Consider the following 20190-nt stretch of genomic DNA (forward strand, 5'->3'; position numbering starts at 1 on the left):
ATGAGATATCCCCGTTGGGGCATATCACGTAAACACACACACACCCCGCACGCGCGCCCAAACTTACATCCATTAGTAAAAGCTTTTAAGGTGTATACAACATACCCGGATACATATACCCTTCACCTCCCATCCCAAACTCTCGCGCGCAAAATTTCACACAGCCCTCGTGCGTTCCACCAGCGCAGAAACCGGCGCAAACACTCACGTCACCCCGCCCTGCTCCCCGACGGGGATAAAAAGCCGGCCCTCGGCTACACCTGCGCGCAGAGGGGGTCACGTGCCTATACACTTATTCACACAAACTCCTATACACACTGCTCCTGTAGCTGCACAAGCAGGGCTCGAAGTCTGAGAACCAGAGAGAAAGTGAAATCTTGAAGTTCTTCTAGGGGGACACAAGCGATCGCAAGGGACAGGGCAGAAGGAGGGGCGCTGAGCGGGAAACTACTCAAGAAACCGTGTATTTTCTGGGAAAGTTGGGAGAAGAAACCCCAATCCCGGACAAGTCCATGGGGGCGGGGGTGGGGGTTTCCTTAACACTACTGCGCGCGCACACACACACACACACACCAAGAAGGGATTTCTCTAAAGGCATGGCGCCGCGGAGGATATGGGAACACAGCCTTCCGGGTCTCCCAAGGTTGGGAGGGGGCCAGAGGAGTGGGCTAGACGGAGAACCACTCCCGCCTCCCAGTAGCCAGCAAAGGGTTAAACCGGCAAGCCGGGAAGCGAGGGAGGAGCCAGCGAGTGCGGGAATGGGGGGGGGGAGCGCTTCTTCGCTGTCCCCACTCTCCCTCGGAGAGCAGCCCGGGTGCACGGACCGACCGACTAACCGACTCCCTGCGGGGCTGCACTGCCTAGGGGGCGCGGACATCAGGTGTCCAGGGCCAACCCAGCCCTCTCTACCCCGTCGTGCCCCGCCCCGTCCCGTCGGGGCCGATGGCTCCTTCGGAGGCACGCAGTCCGGGGGGCGCAGGGTAGAGCTCCGCAGCCCGGCAACGTAGCCCGGGGACTCCTCGGGTCCTTCCGGAGCCCCGCGGAGTCCCCGCCGTCTGTCCGGCGGGATAAGGGGACGAGTGGGAGAGCCCTCCCCCCTGTCGCCCCCTCCCCCGAGCGTCGAGACAAGATGCTGCCCGGGCTCCGGCGCCTGCTGCAAGGTAGGGACACCGTCCGGCTGGAGGACCCTAGAGAGGGGCGCCCCTCTCCTTGGGCGTGAGGGTGGGGCAGTGAAGGGGGTGGGGTGGGCTGGGAGCAAAAAACCCGCTTAGCGCGGGAGCCGCGCCTCCGCCCCCATAGCTGCCAGCCGCAGGAGGGCACTGGGCTTGGAGCCTGCGGGAGTGTGCGGGGAGCTCGTGACCAAGGGGCGACGCGGAGGGCAGAGCGAGCAGGCTGGGAGGAGGAGAAAGAGGCTCGGGTTCTGCTGTCCCGGCTCCACCTGCTCTGGGGGACGCCGAGGACTCGGGCCGGCTGGGGAAGCGCCGACTCAGCAACTCCTCGTGCCCGGTGTCTCAGCACTTTCCAGTCACCTGGGAAGACAAGCCATGTGGGTAGGGGGCTATCTGGGAAGGTAGGGGGCAGAGAGTGCGATTTCCCCATGGACCTGCCTGATCGGACAGATGGAGGGGCTAGAAGGAGGCTAGTGCCGTGCGTTGAGTGACAGCCAAGGGTGTGGGCTGGAGACTGGGGGCGGGGAGGGTAGGGGTCAGAGGGAGGGGGGGGGAGTCAAGATGAGAAAAGTGTCTAGAGAGGTGGGGGGTGAGAAAGAGGAGGTGGGGGCGGGATGGGGGAGGGGCGGGGGAGTAATAAAGGTTAGACGACAGGAAAAGCTTAGAGGAAACCAGGGTCCAGGGGAAGACCAAGGAAAAGAGAGAAGGGGACCAGTTCAGGAGAGAAATGTAAAGACTAAGATGGAAAGCTAGCGGGGCGCGGGGCCGGGGAGATAACCGGAAGGGTGAGGACGGGGCCTCCGCGAGACTGGACTCGAAAGGGGATGGGAAGACTAGAAGCCAGCGGAAGCTGGTGATAGAGGAGAGATGGAAGGGTCAGACACGGGGGAAACGGTCACCAGGATTGGGGACCCGGATACCTACAGGGGAGAGTGGTTAGAGAAGGCTCGGGGTATCAACAGAAGCCAGAGAAGGAGAAAGAAGAGAAGCGAGGAGGTGCCCAGGGAAGAGACAAAGAGGCTCCTGGTAACCACTTCCACGTGGGAAACACTCCATTCTCAAGCGCCTGCCTGTTCTACCCCTTCTCTCGGGGAGTGGCTGTGGGCTAGTCCAGGGGACCTTGAGCTCAGGGTCTAGGGCAGCTGAAAGAGAAGGAGGCTGAGGACTTTGTAGTGGGGGGAGGTGGCAGCCTCCTCGGGGTGGGCACCTGGGCTGCCATTTATATCTGCAAACCCCGACGTCGGATCCTGCCGCCCCACAGTGGCTGCTTATTTTGGGGTGTTACATTCTGGCAGCGTGAGAAGCTGTTTCAGACAGAGTGAAGCAGCAGCTTCAAACCCTCCAGTCACCTGCATCAGTGCCTCCCCAGGCCCCTGCGTCACTGGTATGCCATCGCCCCCTTGCCACTCCTAAGCCCCCCTCAGCCTCTGCCCCCTCAGCATCTGCTGGACAGGCCCCTGACTCTTCCCAGGAGGCAGTGTGTCAAGTGTGGAGATGGTGCTTGTATTTGGAATCCTGAACCCTGTTTCTAGAGCCAGAGGCCTGTCGACTTTTCCTGGGGTATCTGTGCCCCATTATGGTGCAGTCTAGTTCCTGCCTTGGACTCCCCCCAACACACACACCGCTTCAAGTTTCTTATCCCCAGTAGCCTCTGGCCTAGCGGTTGGCACAGGCTGAGATCTTCATCTCAGAACCTGGGTATTCCAAGGTCTGGCAGCCCTTGGGCCTTGAGCATGGTTCTTTGGTGAATGGAACCTTTTGGCTCTGGTTACCTTAGCCTTCCAGGATCAATATCATGTTGTGGCTCTCTCCGCTCCCTCCTGTGGCCTGATGTGGCTATGCCTGGGATCATAGGCCACCTCCTTCTGACTCCCAATTGTGCTGTGCTCTAGGATAACCAGAGCCTGGAGCCCAGGAGTGGAAATCTATAGCGAGAGCCTAGGCCAATTTCCCCCCTTGACCCTGAACAGCCAGACTGCTAGCATTGTGAGCATCCCAGGCCTGAGCACCTACAGTCCCTCTGCCTCTAGACCACAGGTTCACATCCAGGGGGTGTGGTGGGGGGAAAGTCAGAGTGCATCTTGTGACCACCGTCCAGTGCCTGTGTCTGCTGCTCTGGAGCTCATGTTACACTTGGGCTGCACAGTGAAGTCTCCCACCCTTCCTAAGAAGTTTGGGACCTATGTACTATTGCTCTCCCCAGGGGTCGCGACAGGTTGGGGGTCTCTGGATAGAGAAGGCAGAGTGCACGCGCGAGTAAGTGTTGGTGTACAGTGAGCACACCACAACAGATTGAGTCCTTCTCTGGCCCCACACACCGCTCATCTTGGGGCTTACCTGCTGACTTTAGAGGAAGAGATGAGCAGAGGGTGAGGGAGAAAAGACTTCCCTCTCTCCCTTCACTACAGGGGAGGGGAGAAGCCAGGATTCTGAGGACAGAAAGGGCTCTACCCAACCAGAAGCCAACTTCACTGCTTTCCAATCCTGGGTGATGTTTTCTGTCTCACAGTGGCTTATTCTAGAGTGGCTGAGGATCCCCCGGCCACCTCTGGCACACTGTGCCTGGTCCAGGACGTGCATAGGGGAGCCTAGAGAATAGCTGTGGTCCTGGGGGGGCTGGATGGCTGTGAAGAGGCGTGTGAAAAGTGGGGCTGGGGAGGGGGGATGTGGGAGAAAGAAAATGGCACAAGGAGCAGGGTAGAGGAGAGGGGAGGGAGGGAAGGTGCTCTCCCAGCCCCCTGCCTTGCCTCTGCCTGGAGTGCCCACTCCAACCCAGCCTGGGGGCAGAGAAGCCTAGAGCCCCCCTCTCCCCCCTGCCTCCAGTGAGAGAGCCACAACCTGAATTATGGATGAAGCTCCTTGGGTTACAGCTGCTTTGCGCGACAGTGAGGGCCAGAAATGGCAACAGAGTCACTGTTACGCAGCAGCCGCGTGGAGCACCCCTCCACACACTGGGTTCCTCCTCAAAGGACCTGCAGGGAATACCGCTGAGACGGAGGGGAAGCGGAGCGTGGAGGGGGGTCTCTGGGAGGGGGCAGCCCTGGAGGCCTGCAGAGAAAAGAGGAGAGGGAGAACTGGAAAGAGTCAGGAGCCAAACAGGAAGTTGGGGCAAGAAGGACAGGGGAACTTGCCGGCCCCTTGATGAGCTTGACCTCAGCCTGGAAGGGGACCTGAGGCCGAGGGAGTAGCCCTCTGAACCTGTGGCCTTCTGGATTTGTAGCCCTTTCCTCTTTCTATCCTGGGAAAGTAGTCAGTCAGCCGTGGAGGCTGGTAGAAGAGCCTGGTAATCCTGGGGGGGCGGGGAGGCTGAAAGCCGTGCACCTCACACTCTGGTGAGCTTGTGGAGGGGGGTGGGATTAGGGGGATCAGAGGAGGATTTGGCTTCCTTTGGTGTAAAATCCTTTGAGAGGCAGAGCTCAGTGGGTGACAGGAAGAGGAATGCCCTGCTGGACACCAGGCCAGTCTTTTTCTGGCCCTTGTCCTGCACCACTTTAGTGTGTGACCTTGGGTAAGTTGTTTGCCTTCTCCGAGATCCAAATTGCCCCAAATTGCCATCTCCATAGGATTTACACAGCTCCGAAATCTCCAGTTCTAAGCCCCAGTCGTCAGTGCTCAGGAAGCCCACCCAGGGTCTACCACTGGACTCCCACACCCCACTCCTCCCTGGTTAAGATCAAGGGTGAGAGACATGCTCCTCCACCCCACGTGGCTCTGAAAAAACTCAGGAGGAGAAAAGTAATCGTGAACCGCCGCACGGGGGAGGGGTGAGAAGGACCGAGAAACGCGGAGGTGGTGTGAACGAATGGAACAGCCGCGCTGTGTCACTGAATATTACATCACACCCAGCCTACACATGCACGGGGCCCCGGCACTCACACACGCGGAGGACCGCCAGCACACGCTTGCTTGCTCGCTCGCTGGCTCGCGCTGCAGGAGGGACCAGTGACACACACACACACATACACACACACACACACACACACACACACACACGAGCGGGCTGGGGTGGCTTTGGGAAGCACCCGAAAGTGAAGAGCTAGGGAGCACCTGGACTCCAGAGTACTCCACTCTGCACCAGCGTGGAGCTCCCCAGGGGTGCATACCTGACACACGTTGCCTACCAGGTGGCGCTGCACCTTCAGTAGTGAGCACCTGTCTCACGCTGCCACCCCACCCCACCCCCAGATCACAGGCACACCTCCATACACACAGCCACGACAGCACGCATTCAAACCTCGATTTGCACGCAGCCTTACAGATCTGGCACTAAAAGTTACCCACCTCTCAACCACCCATCCCTGAACCATGGGGACCCCTAAACCAGGCCTTCCCACCAGGCCTTCTCACCTCTGACTGCCTGGCTGAGGAAATGGTTCACCTCTCCCCAGGCAAAGAATCCCAGGGATATCTCAGGCCTTCTGAAAACCCTGCTAGAACTAAGGTCTACCAAAAGGAACCTCTATCTGGGGCATTGAGGAGCAGAGGGTAGGGAAGCAGGTAGGAGGGGCTACCTTGCTCCTTGGTGGGGCAGGGAAACACAGGCACCCATCCTCAGCACCTTAGTCCCCTGCACCTGCTTTCTGGTCTGTACCCTAAGAAGATTAGCCCACAACCAAACCCCAAACAGTTACTTTGGCAAAAGCAAAGGCATTGAAGGAGACTTTGAATGAGTGGAGAGTTGATTCTGCAGCCACTTCCCAGGTGGAAAAGGTTAGGGTTCTTCCGAGGCCTGCAAGGAGAAGAGGGGGGAGAGTGTGGGTCACCAGGACACCCACAGGCCTTCTAGTCATAGACAGCCTCAAGTTAGTGTCTAACTTTCTCGAGTGGGCTGGTTTTGCTCCCAGAGGACATTTGGCAATGTCTAGAGACATTTTGATTGTCATAACTGGGGGCAGGGTGCTGCTGGCATCTGCTGGAGAGAAGGCAGGGCTGTAGTTTAACACCCTGAGAAGAGCTGTCCCCATCCCAAAGAATCCCCAGCCCTGCTTCAGCACAAAGCAGAGGAAATGCTGGCCCTTTGACTTTTGACCCTAACTCTGAACAAGGTCAAACACAGCAATGAAAACAGATGGCAAGGAAAGACACCTGTTCTCCCAACAACTTTAGACACATTGCTGTGCTGTCTACACAGCCCTCCTCGTGTCCCAGGCAAAGTTCCCCAAGGAAACTTCAGAGGCCTCCTGGGAGCCCTGACAGAGGGAAGTGGGCAAAAACTGGTTCCACTTTTTCTGCTCCATTGAGGTCACCCTCACCACCAGGTGGCACAGGCCTTTATTCCCAGCACTAGGGAGGCAGAGGCAGGAGGATCTCTGTGAGTTCAAGGCCAGCCTGGTCTATATAGAGAGTTCCAGGACAGCCAGGACTACTGTTACACAGAGAGACCCTGTCTTGGAAAAAAGGAGAGAGAGAGAGAGAGAGAGAGAGAGAGAGAGAGAGAGAGAGAGAGAGAGAGAGAGCGCCTTCACTCTTCGATACAGTAGAGAAACACAGGCATTTATTCTTAACAAACTATAACTCGCAAAAGATTTGACGACTGGGATTGCAGCTGAATGGGCTGAGTGCTCGCTCATCCAGCATGCACAAGGCCCCGGGTTTGGCCTCAGGCACAGCATCAGCTAGGCATGGAGCACAGCACTGTAATCTCAGCACTGGGAAGGTGGAGGTGGCAGGAGGATCAAAAGTTCAGGGTCATCCTCAGGTAAACACTAAGTTTGAGGGCAACCTAGGTTACAGGAGACCCCCACGCACACACAGAGGAAAGGGAAAGAAAGAAAAAGAAAATGAGGTTTGCACACTTCAAAGGGGCCTGGAGAGCTATGGGAGGCCACTCAGCCTCTTGAGCCTGTTAAGCTGCATCTAGACCCCTGACCAAGCACCCAGTGAGCCTTCCCTCTGCTCTCCCACAGGTCCTGCCTCAGCCTGCCTACTGCTGACACTCCTGGCCTTCCCTCCGGTGACTCCCAGCTGCCCTATGCTCTGCACCTGCTACTCATCCCCGCCCACCGTGAGCTGCCAAGCCAACAACTTCTCCTCGGTGCCGCTGTCCCTGCCACCCAGCACCCAGCGACTCTTCCTGCAGAACAACCTCATCCGCTCCCTGCGGCCAGGCACCTTCGGGCCCAACCTGCTCACCCTGTGGCTCTTCTCCAACAACCTCTCCACCATCTACCCCGGCACCTTCCGCCATCTGCAGGCCCTAGAGGAACTGGACCTCGGTGACAACCGGCACCTTCGCTCCCTGGAGCCCGACACCTTCCAGGGCCTGGAGCGCCTGCAGTCACTACATCTGTACCGCTGCCAGCTGAGCAGCCTGCCTGGTAACATTTTCCGAGGCCTGGTCAGCCTACAGTACCTCTACCTCCAGGAGAACAGCCTGCTCCACCTACAGGTGAGCCAACCACCTCCCTGGGCCTCTTCCACCTCTCTCTCTCTCTCTCTCTCTCTCTCTCTCTCTCTCTCTCTCTCTCTCTCTCTCTCTCTCTCTCTGGACCCGCCCAGACATGTCCACCTACCCGTGTCTCTGTCGCCTTTCTCCGTGTCCGTCCACCCCATCAGTAATCCCGCTCGCCCCTCTCTCTGTACCTCTCTCTGTAACCCCCATTTGTCCCGCCTGTCTCCTGACGTGCCTCCCATATGTCTCCCTCTGCCTCTTCTGTCTGTCTCCCTTCACGCACCCACTCAGCACACCCCACAATGTCTGTGTATCTCTCCTTTCCCCGAGAGCCGCAGCCCAAAGGCCTTCGCATGATCTTTTCCCATCCACCCCCACGTCCTCCCACTTCCCAGGCGAGCTGGACAAAGGGTGTAGTCATTGCCAGGGAGGGGCTTGTCTCCTGAAGTCACACTCTCCTCTGATGGTTGGGTAGCAACAGAAGGGAAAGCCTTGCCCTCTGTAGATCCCACCCCTCAAGCCTGTTGTCTCAGGTAAAACTCTGTTACACGGCTGAAAAATGGAGGCTCTGGAGAAAGAGAAATGGAAGGAATAGAATAATTGTTATTTACTGTTATTATTATTGATCTAATTATTATTTATTATTGTCGTTATGCTCACTGTCTGACAGTCAAACCCTCACATCTCCTTTCTCCGGGAAGTAGTCACACACCCTCAAAAACAACCACTCAGAAGGACATGTCCCCTGGCAGCACAGCCTCTGGCTGGGGGAGGGGAACACTCCCCCACTTGAGCTCAGAGGACCTTCTCTTTATCCAGGCCTTGGTACCCACAGATCCTCCGTGGGTTGGGAAATCAGTCCCAGCCGACATTCCTGACGATAGCAATAGCGCTGATAGTTTATCAATGTGTTGAGAATCCATGGGAAGTCGTTCTAGAAGGACAGCAACCTTGGAAACGGTGTTCAGATGGAGAGAGGGGCAGGAAAAGGCATAGCGACCAGCATGATATGTCTCATTATTGCTGAATGATGGCGATCGATTCAGCAGCCACATAGTAAGTACACATTGTATCAGGCCCGAGGTGAAGCACTTTACAGACATCAACACTACTGTGTGCAAGCGTGTGGCATGGTCAAACATGGGCCTCAGTTTTCCTCTCTGTGAAGTGGGAGTAATGTGAGCATTCGTCGCCCAGGGATTTTGTAAACACTAAATGCATGAATAATTTGTAGTGTCCACTTAGAATAGTGCTTGGCATATATATAAGGGCTATATAAATGCTCGTTAAAATGCCGTGTGTTTTAAAATGAGCTTTATTTAACATTGGTCTCAGTGAAGTGCCCCAGCTTGAACTTCATCTTAGAAATCTGGGTCAGCTCTAAGGATTATTGTGAGGCCATGGATAGTATCCAACACACACCTCCCATTTCTCTTCTTCCTAAAGTTGCCAAGAGCCACATGGTTACAGCGTGCACTCTGCCTCTCCCTCGCAAGCCTACAGGCGTCTGGAGGTGGGGGTTTTCACCACAACATGCACACTGGAGACCCTAAGGATTTGTGGGACATAAGTCCCTGTGGTTGGGGGCTGACTGGGCTCCCCACCGAGCTGAGTCCCTGGCAGCAGGGACAGACAAGGCTAAGAAGGGACATAGAATGGAACTGACTGAGACTCCACAGCCAAGTAGGAGCTGACACTTGACCTGCCCAGTACGACCACACCTTAGAGGGCTCCTACCCGGAAATACAACTGAGTGGGCTAGGGGCTGGGCTAGTGTGCTTGCTGGTTTGCCATCGGTTTGTTGCTGTTTTGTTTTATTTTTATATGTATGGGTGTTGGCCTACATATACACCTGTGCCCACTGAGGCCATAGGAGGAAGCCAGATTCCCTGGAGCTGGGGTAGTTACCTGTGGTTGTGAGTGACCATGTGGGTGCTGAGGAATCAAACCTAGGTCCTAGAAGAGCAGCCAGTGCTCTTCACCTCGGAGCCATCTCTCCAGTCCTGGCCTTGAACTTGGTAAATCCTCCCACCCGATTCCTGAGTGCTGGGATTACAGACCTGTACCAGCATGCCTGGTTTGTGCAGGGCTGCAGATGGAACCTTGGTCTTGGTGAAGGCTAGGCAACCCTTCTACCAACTGAGCCGCATCCTCTGTGGGTTCAGTTTTAAAAGCGCTGCTCAACCGCTCTGTGTGGCTTTAGATAAACTATTTTCCACATCCCTAAGTTGGCACCTTAGTGATGTTTATCTGCCTATAAGGTTCATCGGTATTAAAATGAAGGGAATTGAGCGCAGGCCGCACTCCAGAATAGAAGTACCGTGATTACTGAAGGCTGAGCACCTGACCTGAAGTGTTGGGGATCAGGTGTGCTTGTTTCAGACTTTGGAAGATCTGCATCCACATGACGAGTTATCGTGGAGACAGGACCCAAGTCGAAGCATGTAGCTCACCCACATCTCCTACACGCTTGTCCACATAGCTCACCCATGTCTCCTACACGCTTGTCCACATAGCTTATCCATGTCTCCTATACACCTGGACTCACAGCCTGAAGGAATTTCATACTACTTCATAATTCTGACCGTGAAACACACTTCATTGTGGGGAATTCCCCACTTGTGGTGACATGTTGCTGTACCTCTGAGAGTTTTGGATTTTAGTTGGATTGGGGCATTCAGATTTTCTGGTTAAAGATGCTCGGCCTTTGCTTTTCACTTTTAAATTACATTTTTTATACTCATGGGGGAGGTAGGTGTACGTACATGTGACGTGGCGTGCAAGTGGATGTCAGAGGGTGCCTTGGAGGAGTCGGTTCTCTCCTCCCAACCAGGTCCCAACTGAGGAACCCAGGTTGTCAGGCCTGGTGGCTGTCTTAGTTCAGTTTTCTGTTGTTGCAAAGAGACACCATGACCACAGCAACTCCTATAAAGGCAGACATTTAATTGGAGTAGCTGGTTTACAGGCCAGAGGTTTGGTCCATTATCATCACAGCAGGGATCATGGTGGCATACAGGCAGGCAGACACGGTCCTGGAGTAGTAGCTGAGAATCCTACATCTTGCAGGCAACAGGAAGTCAGCTGAGACACTGGGCAGTACCCTGAGCATAGGCAACCTCAAAGCCTACCCCATAGTGACACACTTCCTCCAACAAGGCCATACCCACTCCAACAAAGTCACACCTCCTAATAGTGCCGCTCCCTGTGAGATTATGGGGCCCAATTACATTCAAACCACCACAGTGGCAGACACCTTTACCTACTGAGCCAACTTGCTGGCCTTGACTCTGTTTCAGTGACTACTCCTAAGACCCTGATCTCTTTATCTGTGGGTGTCCTTTTGCGTAGGCATGCCAACACTTATCAACACGTAGAAGGTACAGCTACTCAGCATTCAGCTTTAGGGAAGGTGCCTCCCTCCCAAGCCTCCATCTCCTCTTCCTAGTGGGGAACCATGAAAATGATGCCTTCCACAAAGACAGACTGTGAAATGCTAGTAAGGTCATGTGTAGAGTACATCGCTTAGGGTTTAATAAATTACTTTTGCCAGGCAGTGGTGGTGTACACGCCTTTAATCCCACAGATGGGACCTGGGCTACACAGAGAAACCCTATCTTGAAAGCAAATAAGTAAATAAATAGCTCCTGACCCTCAGGCCACAGACAGCAATCTGTTCCTGGGGACACCTAAGCTCAAGGTGATCCTTAGGGTCTACTGAACTAGAAACCACCTCTTTCTGAACAGTCTTGACCTGGGCAACATCGGGTGTCATGGGAAGGAAGCCTCTTCACACCCGGCCCTTTATAGAGAAGAGAGAGAACACAGCCTCTGTCTGTGAGGTGCCTGATAGAACTAGGCTAGGAGATGCCACACGCAGGTGAGGAAACACGTGGCTCGGTGAGATCCTCGGGGAGCAGGTGTGACCCAGGATGGAGCCCAGCCTGCCCCAGAGGCGAGCTCTGAAGGCGGCTCACGGATAGGCTGTGGCCGATGCACATGAAAACGGTGGCGGTTCTCGTGGCATGTCTGCTGAGGGCTAGGCATTGTGCCAGGCCAGTTCATTCACCAGCAGATTCCTTACTGAGCACCTACTGCGTGCCAGGCAGTGTGCAGGGTGCCAGGGATGCCAGGTTGAACGGTTTGAATGAAAACAGTACCCCTGCTCTGCTGGAGGGGAGCCAGACGGTAAAGCGGCATCCCTCCCTTGGTTACAGCTGTGGCTTACTTCATGTTTACCGGCAGGTCGGGACAGGTCGGAGTTCTAATCTAAGCCCTCTCTCATTTGCTGTGGCCTCAGGGTCCCACCTATGAGAGAGACGCTGTGACCTGTTGCTTAGGGTAGGAGGTGCTGTGGGGACTAAAGGGAAAGAATACAGAGTTGGGTGGGAGTCACTGACAGTGGTGACTTCACCAACTGTGGAGCTGCCAGGGGAGAATGGGCCCAGGCCTGTTAGGCTCTGCAGCACAGGTGTTGGGAGTCTTGCCGCTGAAGTTCACGCCCATGTTAGCTGTTGGGCCCTCAGCAAGTGGTTCCCTTCTCTGAGCCCCTCTCTCTTGGTCTCCAGAGAGAGAAGGATCACAGCATCCGCCTCGGAGTGTTGATGATTAAGATACTATCAGGATCTGTGCCACACAGGACTTGGCATTCAATGAGAACTTGGCAAATCACCTGCTGACGCCGATGATTGTGACACCTGCCATGGATGGGCAAGCACCACGAGCGGGGGTGCCCAAGGCAGAGTGCACACACGGAACGGCTTTGCTGAATGAGTGAGATCAGCTCCCAGGCTCACTGAGTCAAAATTATCAAAGGCTCAGAGTCACTTCACAGAGGCCCAGAGAAGTGCCTGGAGCTGTCCAAGGTCGCACAGCCTGGGAGGCTCATGAGATCGGTACCAAGGCCAGGGGCTGGAAGGCTGGAGGAGGAAGGTTAAGAGCAGGATGCTCTCAGCAAGGCTGAGGAGCTCGGGGATGTTGCATTTAGACTCCAAATGGATACAGAGAGCTGCAAACCGGCCAGGCGGGAGGCGAGGGAAATGTGGTTTTTGAAATGGAAGAGAGGGATGACTTTAGCAGATGCTCCTAGCCCAGAGGGAGGGGGCGGGCGAGAAGGTGATGGGGGAGGGGCCAGGGCTGTGAAAGTCAAGAGCTCATTAATGCACAGAGAAAAGTTTTAATGGTGGAGAGAGGAAGGACCGGATTTGAGAGCTGCAGCCCAGGAAGTGGCCATGGGATTTGGCTACAACATGGGGTGGGGGAAGGGAATGGACCCCAAGGTTAATGCTCAGAGGAGTGAGACTTTTAGCCAAAGAGAAAAGAGGCTAGAATACAAAATTGGGCTGTGGTTTAAAAAGAAAAATCTGGATTCCCTGGAATGTCATCCCCTCTAGAACCTCAGTGCCACTCTCTCCTGACTCCCCACACTGATGTAGCCACACATCTCTGGGTGTGTCCTACTACTGCTGACACTCTAGGAAGAGGAACCCCAAGGAAAGGGTTAAGCGGAAGGACTCAGAACATCCTCTGGGCAGGACATCAGGGCTGAGGCTATGGGGTGAGCAGGTCAGCTAGGGACCGGAGCAGGCAGGCATTCAGGGTGGGGGCATCCGAAGGTGGAGAGCGCTGTGCTGGTGTCAGAGGTAGTAGGGAGCTTGAGGACTGATCTCAACGTGGCCAAGAGAAGGGCTCTTGGCAGACTCGGTTCCTGTAGTGGAGAGGGCGGAAGGCATATGGGAAGAGGTGCAAACACACAGGAACACAGGAAGGTGGAGGCTGTGGATATGGGCGGGGACTCCGCATACTCCCCTTCCTGAGACCTTCGACCAGGTGCCCAGGTAGCAGGAGGAAGGAAACCATCTCCCCAGGCACTGGGGGCGTGGGAGAGAACCAGAGTTGGGGAACAGGTCAGGGTGAACCAGCCTCAGCAGAGAGGATGCTCCTGTCCTGCTTAACCCCATCTCCTGGGACCTGCTGACCAGGGCCATTTGGGGAGGGCCGCAAGGCATGTGGGGTGACAGGAATGGGGTGTGGCTCTTTCTACAGTTGACCCTTCACTTCTGATGGGTGAACACTGCGTAACTCCCAAATCACACTGCATATGTGTGTGGGGGGGGGGTGAGCCAACTCAGGGCCTTAAACACAAATAGGCAAACTCTACAATTGAACTACAGCCCCGCACCAGCTGACCACCGAATGTTCTCTGGTACACTGGTTAGAATGCAGAGCACCCCGCCATGGCTGTACCCTACCTTCTGAGCCGTAATCCCAAGGTTCTGCCAGTTCTAACAGGACTTCACAGGCCCTGTCCCCCACACCATAGGAGGGACAATGACAGGGCATCAGGGACTTCAACTTCTTTTCCTGCCTTTGTGCTAAGTCTGGGGTGTGGAGCGCTACACAATGGTCCCCTGAATAACTCAGACCGCGGTGGAACTTCCAATCCGAAAAGAAACCCTCCCTTAGAGGAAAATGGATGGGATGGAATTCTAAATGAGCCCCTGCTGTCATGACAACCGTGGATTATGGATGGCTGACTATGCCTCTGTCGGGTGCTGTACCCTCAACAGCATTGTAACATCTAACCTTCCTTTAGTATATTTAAGAACATTTGGAGGGGGGGAGTTTCGAGACAGAGTTTCTCTGTGTAGCCTGACTGTCCTGGAACTTGCTCTGTAGACCAGTGTAGCCTTGAACTCACAGAGATTTGCCTGCCTCTGCCCCCCAAGTGCTGGGATTAAAGGCGTGTGCCACCACCTCCAGACTTTTTAAGAACCTTCTAAAGTGATATATATATACACTAAGGAAACAGAGACTGTGTGAGGTTAACCAGCAGGGGAACAGGAAAAGCTGGGGTTTATGTCAGTGCTTTTAAGTCCTGAGCCTGTGGGCTTCCCCCCTGAACAAAACCTCTATATGCAAGAATTGTACCTAGCACTCCACCCCATGAGGCTTCTGTGAACTCTGTTCATTGGTCCTCAGAACAGACTCAAGAGCTAGGAACACTCAATTCCAGTTTACAGAGGAGAAAGCCTGTTTCGAGAAGGTACCTGGGCTTGACCAGCTTCACAAACATGGCTAATTCACACATGTCTGTCTGCCTATGTGAAAACCTTATCCCAAGCATCTTCTCCTCCTTCCTCTTTTCCAAGAAAGGGTTTCTCTGTTGTAGCCCTGGCTGTCCTGGAACTCATTGTGTAGACCAGGCTGGCCTCAGACTCAAGAGATCCGCCTGCCTCTGCTGCCCCGAGTGTAGGGATTAAAGGCGTGCGCTGCCACTGCCTGGCCTATTCCAGGCATCTTAATACGTGCTACCCCATTAATTGCCACATTTTACAGAGGAAGAAACCGAGGCACAGAAACACAGTGACTCTTCCCAGGTATTACAGTTCATGACAGACCCGGGATCTAACTCTCAAGCTCCAAGCACGGTCTTCAGGCCACCTCATCATCGACACAGGAAAGGCAGACTTGTTCTCGGCCTACCCCACCCCTGCCGAATGGCAAACACTGGGGAGGTCCTGAAACCTGAAAGGGGTCGGGATACACCCCGAAGTTTAGAATCAGGCAGGGGGGGAAGGCATTGTCCCTATGTTGACTGCCCTCTTGACAGGCTATAGATTCACCTAGAAAGGCAGGAAAGACGGCTTGTCAGATAGGTGGTTATCTCCAATCCACGGGACAGAAGGAAAGGATCACTCCCACAGGCTGTGCACACACACACACACACACACACACACACACACACGAGAGAGAGAGAGAGAGACAGAGAGACAGAGAGATTAAATAAACAAGTAAATCTAAAGGCCCACTAACATGACTAGGTTTTGTGTTGCTGAGAGCTAATCTAAGCTACTTAAGAGACTGAGACACGGGATGGCTGGTTGAAGATCCACTGTTTGCCGTAAGTTCAAAGTCAGTCTGGGCAACTCGGTGAGATTCTATCTCAAAAAAAAAAAAAAAAAAAAAAAATGTAGACAGGGAGATGTGGCTGTAGTTCAGGGGCAGAGTTCTTGTTGTGCTAGGTTCAGCCCCTTGGGGCCCTGGGCAAAAGGAACGCACTGACCTCCCTCAATTGTGTAGCTTTTTCCATAGGAAATAGATTAGATGATCCACGCTTCAAACAGCCCTCGGAATCAGTTGATAGAGTTGCCTAGCATGTTTGAAACCCTGAGTTTGATCCCCAGTCCCGCATAAAACCCGAAATCTCAGAAATCAAGAGGTGCAGGCAGAAATTTAGAAGATTCTCTTGGTCCCATCGCTACAATGCATGAGCTCCTGTCTCAAAAACATGAAAGTGAAGCCCATTCCACTATCCACAGTACTCCACCCTGCCATTGTTTTTTCTTACCCTCCCCCCAGGTCTTGGAGCAGAGTCCCCAAACCTGTCTCAGGCCTCTCTCTTCTGTTTCCACCCCCCTCCCCGCCCCACTCAGGATGACTTGTTCGCGGACCTGGCTAACCTGAGCCACCTCTTCCTGCACGGGAACCGCCTGCGGCTGCTCACGGAACACGTGTTCCGCGGCCTGGGCAACCTGGACCGGCTGCTGCTGCACGGGAACCGGCTGCAGGGCGTGCACCGCGCGGCCTTCCGCGGCCTCAGCCGCCTCACCATCCTCTACTTGTTCAACAACAGCCTGGCCTCGCTGCCGGGAGAGGCGCTGGCCGACCTGCCGGCGCTCGAGTTCCTGCGGCTCAACGCCAACCCCTGGGCGTGCGACTGCCGCGCTCGGCCGCTCTGGGCCTGGTTCCAGCGCGCGCGGGTGTCCAGCTCCGACGTGACCTGTGCCACCCCGCCCGAGCGCCAGGGCCGGGACCTGCGCGCGCTGCGCGAGGCCGACTTCCAGGCGTGCCCGCCGCCCACGCCCACGCGCCCGGGCAGCCGCGCCCGCGGCAACAGCTCCTCCAACCACCTGTACGGCGTGGCCGAGGCGGGCGCGCCCCCCGCAGACCCGTCCACGCTCTACCGAGACCTGCCCGCCGAGGACTCGAGGGGGCGCCAGGGCGGGGACGCGCCCACCGAGGACGACTACTGGGGCGGCTACGGCGGCGAGGACCAGCGGGGCGAGCAGACGTGTCCCGGGGCCGCGTGCCAGGCGCCCGCGGACTCGCGTGGCCCCGCGCTCTCGGCCGGGCTGCGCACCCCGCTGCTCTGCCTCTTGCTCCTAGCGCCCCATCACCTCTGACTGCGGTGCTCAGACGGAAGAGACCACGGCCTTCGTCCCGCACCCCTTCTCTGCCCCACCGAGCTGCGGCTCCATCCTCTTCGCCCCTTGTTTGCGGCCGGCCTTTGCGGCGCCTTCCCTAGGCCCCCTCGCTCCTTTTCTTCCAGGGGACCACGCTGTCTCTTTTGCCTTCTGGGCTGTTCTGACTTACGTTTGGCAGCCCCTAAGACGGTGTATAAGGCGGCTTGGCCCCATTCGTCCTGATTCTAGCCATTAACTCTTTTTTCCCAATCCCAAGGCTGGGGCGGAGCACCCCAGGCAGCCGTCGCTCCTCTCTCCAGGGCCCCACAGTGGACTGGAGGGGCTTTTGTCTACAGAGCACCTTCCACCAGCAGAGCCTTTGAAAGCTCCCCAGGGAGCCTCCCTTCCTCCCCCGGACCTTGGGAGGGTTGCCTCAGCAAGGCCCAGGCTGCTCCTGGACCATGCTTGTTCTGATTCCTTCAGCCTCCTGACACCCGGAGGAATAACTTTTCTCCTAAGTCTACCCAGAACACTTTTTAGGGTGCCCGGAGAGTTTCCTCTCCACCATGGCCCCTGTGTGGTGAAGATCAAAAGAAGTTGTTTGGGGGAAAATTTATTAAAAAATTCTATTATTTTATCTCCTGTAAGTTTTTTCCCCCCTCAAGACCTCAAAAGCAGAAGTAGGACTTAGAATTGTGTTTAAGGACTGGAAGGCTAGACAAGGAAGAACCATCTCAGGCCACCAGGGTTTTTCTGCAGCGTGGATTTGCCGGGTGACTTCACCCCACTTATGCCTCAAGGTCATTCTGATCCTGCACAGGCTTCCGTCTCTTGAGCTACCCTGTCTGTTGAGGGTGTGTGCTGATGGCACCAGTTTGCCCAAGAGAAGCAGCTACCACCAGCCCTGAAGGGTTGGCTGCTGAACAGTCTAAGTCTGGAGGTGGCCACCATGAAAGAAAGCCTCCGCCTTTCCCTGCAAGGATGCGTAACTTAGATATCCCCGGGCATAACTAGCTAACCACGGCTTTGGGCCTATCTGGAAAAGGCACAGCCTCCTGGGCGAACACAGTCGCACCACAAAAGCTTTAAAGAGCAGAACCCAGGACTAGATCCCAGCTTGTGCTTGCCCTCTTTGTTGACCACCCCTGTGAAGTATTCAGCAGACCCAGATGTTCTCAAAGCCCCCACAGGCTATCCGGGCCATCAGGTCTTTATCCCCTTTGTGCCTGCAAAGCAGAAGCCTTCATGGGTGGGTCAAGTCAAGCCTTCTCTGAGCAGATTAGGGAGAGACTAAGAGGGTTAAGGTGATCGAGGGACAAAGGTTTCAAGCCGGGGTGTCTTACATTGGGTCGTAGCTAGACGCTCCCTCTCTAGGGTAGGTAAAGAGAGGGGGTGGGGAGGAGGAGGGAGCCGGGCTAGCAATGAACCTTAGCCTGAGTCTCATCCAGATGGAATTGATTAAGGATCTAGAGTTGAGGTTGTAGCCTGGGAGGTGGGAATGGCAGGATAGGAGGGACCTGGGTGCTGGGAGCTGGCACTTGAACACCTATAATTCTGACCAGTGATGTCCCAGGATGCCAAGAAGAGGGGGTAGAGCAAGCAGGAGTCAGCATCCTCGGCCTGTAGCAGAAGGACTTTGTATAGGAATGTGAGATGGTTGAGGGGCTTGCGGGAGCAGAGGTCGGTCAGACAGAACTGGAGAGCTCTGAGCTGGGGTCTTACAAGGTCCGGCTCTGAGGAAGCTCATGAGTGGGGTTGGAACTGGGCCTGGAGGTAAGGTAAGGTGGAGGGGGATGGGGAGAGCTGGGGAAGTTGGAGGAGGGCCTTCTGGGCCAGGGCGGGGGAGGGGAGTGTGCTGGTAAATCAGAGGCAGGCTGTCCAGGTCACAGAATTATCGTTGTGAAATATTCATGGACCTTCGGTCCAGATGCTATTTCAGAACAGCGGGAGCAGGAGGAGCGTGTGAGAGCCTCAGGAAGGAGCCTAGAGCAATGCTGCTCCCCACTGGCCCCCACCGCAGCCACTGACAGCCCAGACAGACCAAGGGACACCCATTACGTGCACACCCACACTCTTCAGCCCACACACACACACACACACACACACACACAATGGAGCTTGGTGGCACGTGCAAGCTCACCAGCCACTCATGGGCCCCACAAACAGGCAGATGCACCCCAGACATGGACGTGTACTCACACCCTCTCACCCAGGACCCCACCCCCAGCAACCTCACAAGCTCAGATCCCCAGCCTCTCCAAACAACCCAGATTGACAGCTTTGAGTATCACACTCCAGAATAGATGGGCAAACGCATGTTTTCCAACCCCCACCAATGTTCGCAGAGTCCAGAGTGTTCGGGAATGGACCTGTCTGTGACTCTCCTAACTCCCGAAAGAAACAGAAATCCATTCACCTCCCACATTCCGTGAGTGTGTCCCCATTTTGCATACTTCATTTTTTCAGACACCCAATGTCGCTGACGTTAACTCCTCCTTTCTCTAATCTCCTATATCTGTTCAGTTCCCAAGTCCCCCTCCTGGCCCCTGGCCACGCTCTTCTTCCCTGCCACCTCCCTGCTGACGGCTCCTCGTTACCGTGTGCCTGGAATATAAAAGAAAATGGAAGCAATCTCTACTCCGCTTTCTCTGCTCCCCGACTCCCACCCAGCCTGCCCAAAGCGACCAGGCTCATCTGGCCACACGGAGGATCTCCTCACTAGGTCATTCTACCCATTGCCTTCAGATTCAAAGTAAAACACCTTACCCAGGCACCCGAGGGGTTTCACTGTCAAGAAACAGCTGCTATTCAAGCCTCCGCCCTCAATGGCTACCAGCCAGCCTTCACTCTAACGCTTGAATGTTTGTGGCCACCTGGCCACCTGGTTTGGTAAGCTAGAAACCCAGAAATTGGTACGCTAGAAACCTAGAAATCTATTTTGAATGCTGCCTAAAGTCCCTTCATCGCCTCCAAACTAGGAAACTCCTCCCTGCTGTTCTCAGATCCCAGACTTTAGAGCCCTTCCTCAAGGCCAAGCCTGCCTCCCTACGGGTAGCCAGAGCTCTTTCCTGTCCTCTGGCCTATATCATCATACAGAGATGATGATATAGGCCAGAGGACGGCTGCCCCCTACTGACCATCATGGGAAGCACGGGCAGGTTTGTCATCTCAGACTGCAGACTGAGCAAGCAGTCGCCTGGGGAGAGAAATAGCAGGCCGCCAGATGACATGCTTTGTAAGACCTTAAGCCTCTCAGGTTCTACACCCAGAGTCGGGGGTGAGGGTGTTTTCAGCCCAGTTTTCCGAGCAGCTGGCTTCCCGTTTAGATCTCTAATCTGTGAGAGAGCTCCTCTATAAAAACATGAAGACGGGGTTTCCAGGACCCTTCAGAAGGGAAAGTTGGCCAACAAACTGAGAGGCCAAGGAAGCAGGGACAGTCCAGGTGGCA

General features: G+C 55.3%; 1 protein-coding gene across 1 annotated transcript; it reads left to right on the plus strand.

Annotated features, from left to right (window-relative positions):
- The first annotated feature begins 802 nt into the window (after positions 1-802).
- On the plus strand, positions 803-17371 carry Rtn4rl2 (reticulon 4 receptor like 2). The gene is made up of 3 exons (XM_057755823.1): positions 803-1160; positions 7076-7557; positions 15993-17371. Exons 1-3 carry the CDS (start codon positions 1130-1132, stop codon positions 16740-16742), a joined length of 1263 nt encoding a protein of 420 aa, XP_057611806.1. The 5' UTR covers positions 803-1129; the 3' UTR covers positions 16743-17371.
- Positions 17372-20190: the final 2819 nt, after the last annotated feature.

Source organism: Chionomys nivalis, chromosome 22 (assembly GCF_950005125.1).
Source record: "Chionomys nivalis chromosome 22, mChiNiv1.1, whole genome shotgun sequence".
NCBI classification, from domain to species: Eukaryota; Metazoa; Chordata; class Mammalia; order Rodentia; family Cricetidae; genus Chionomys; species Chionomys nivalis.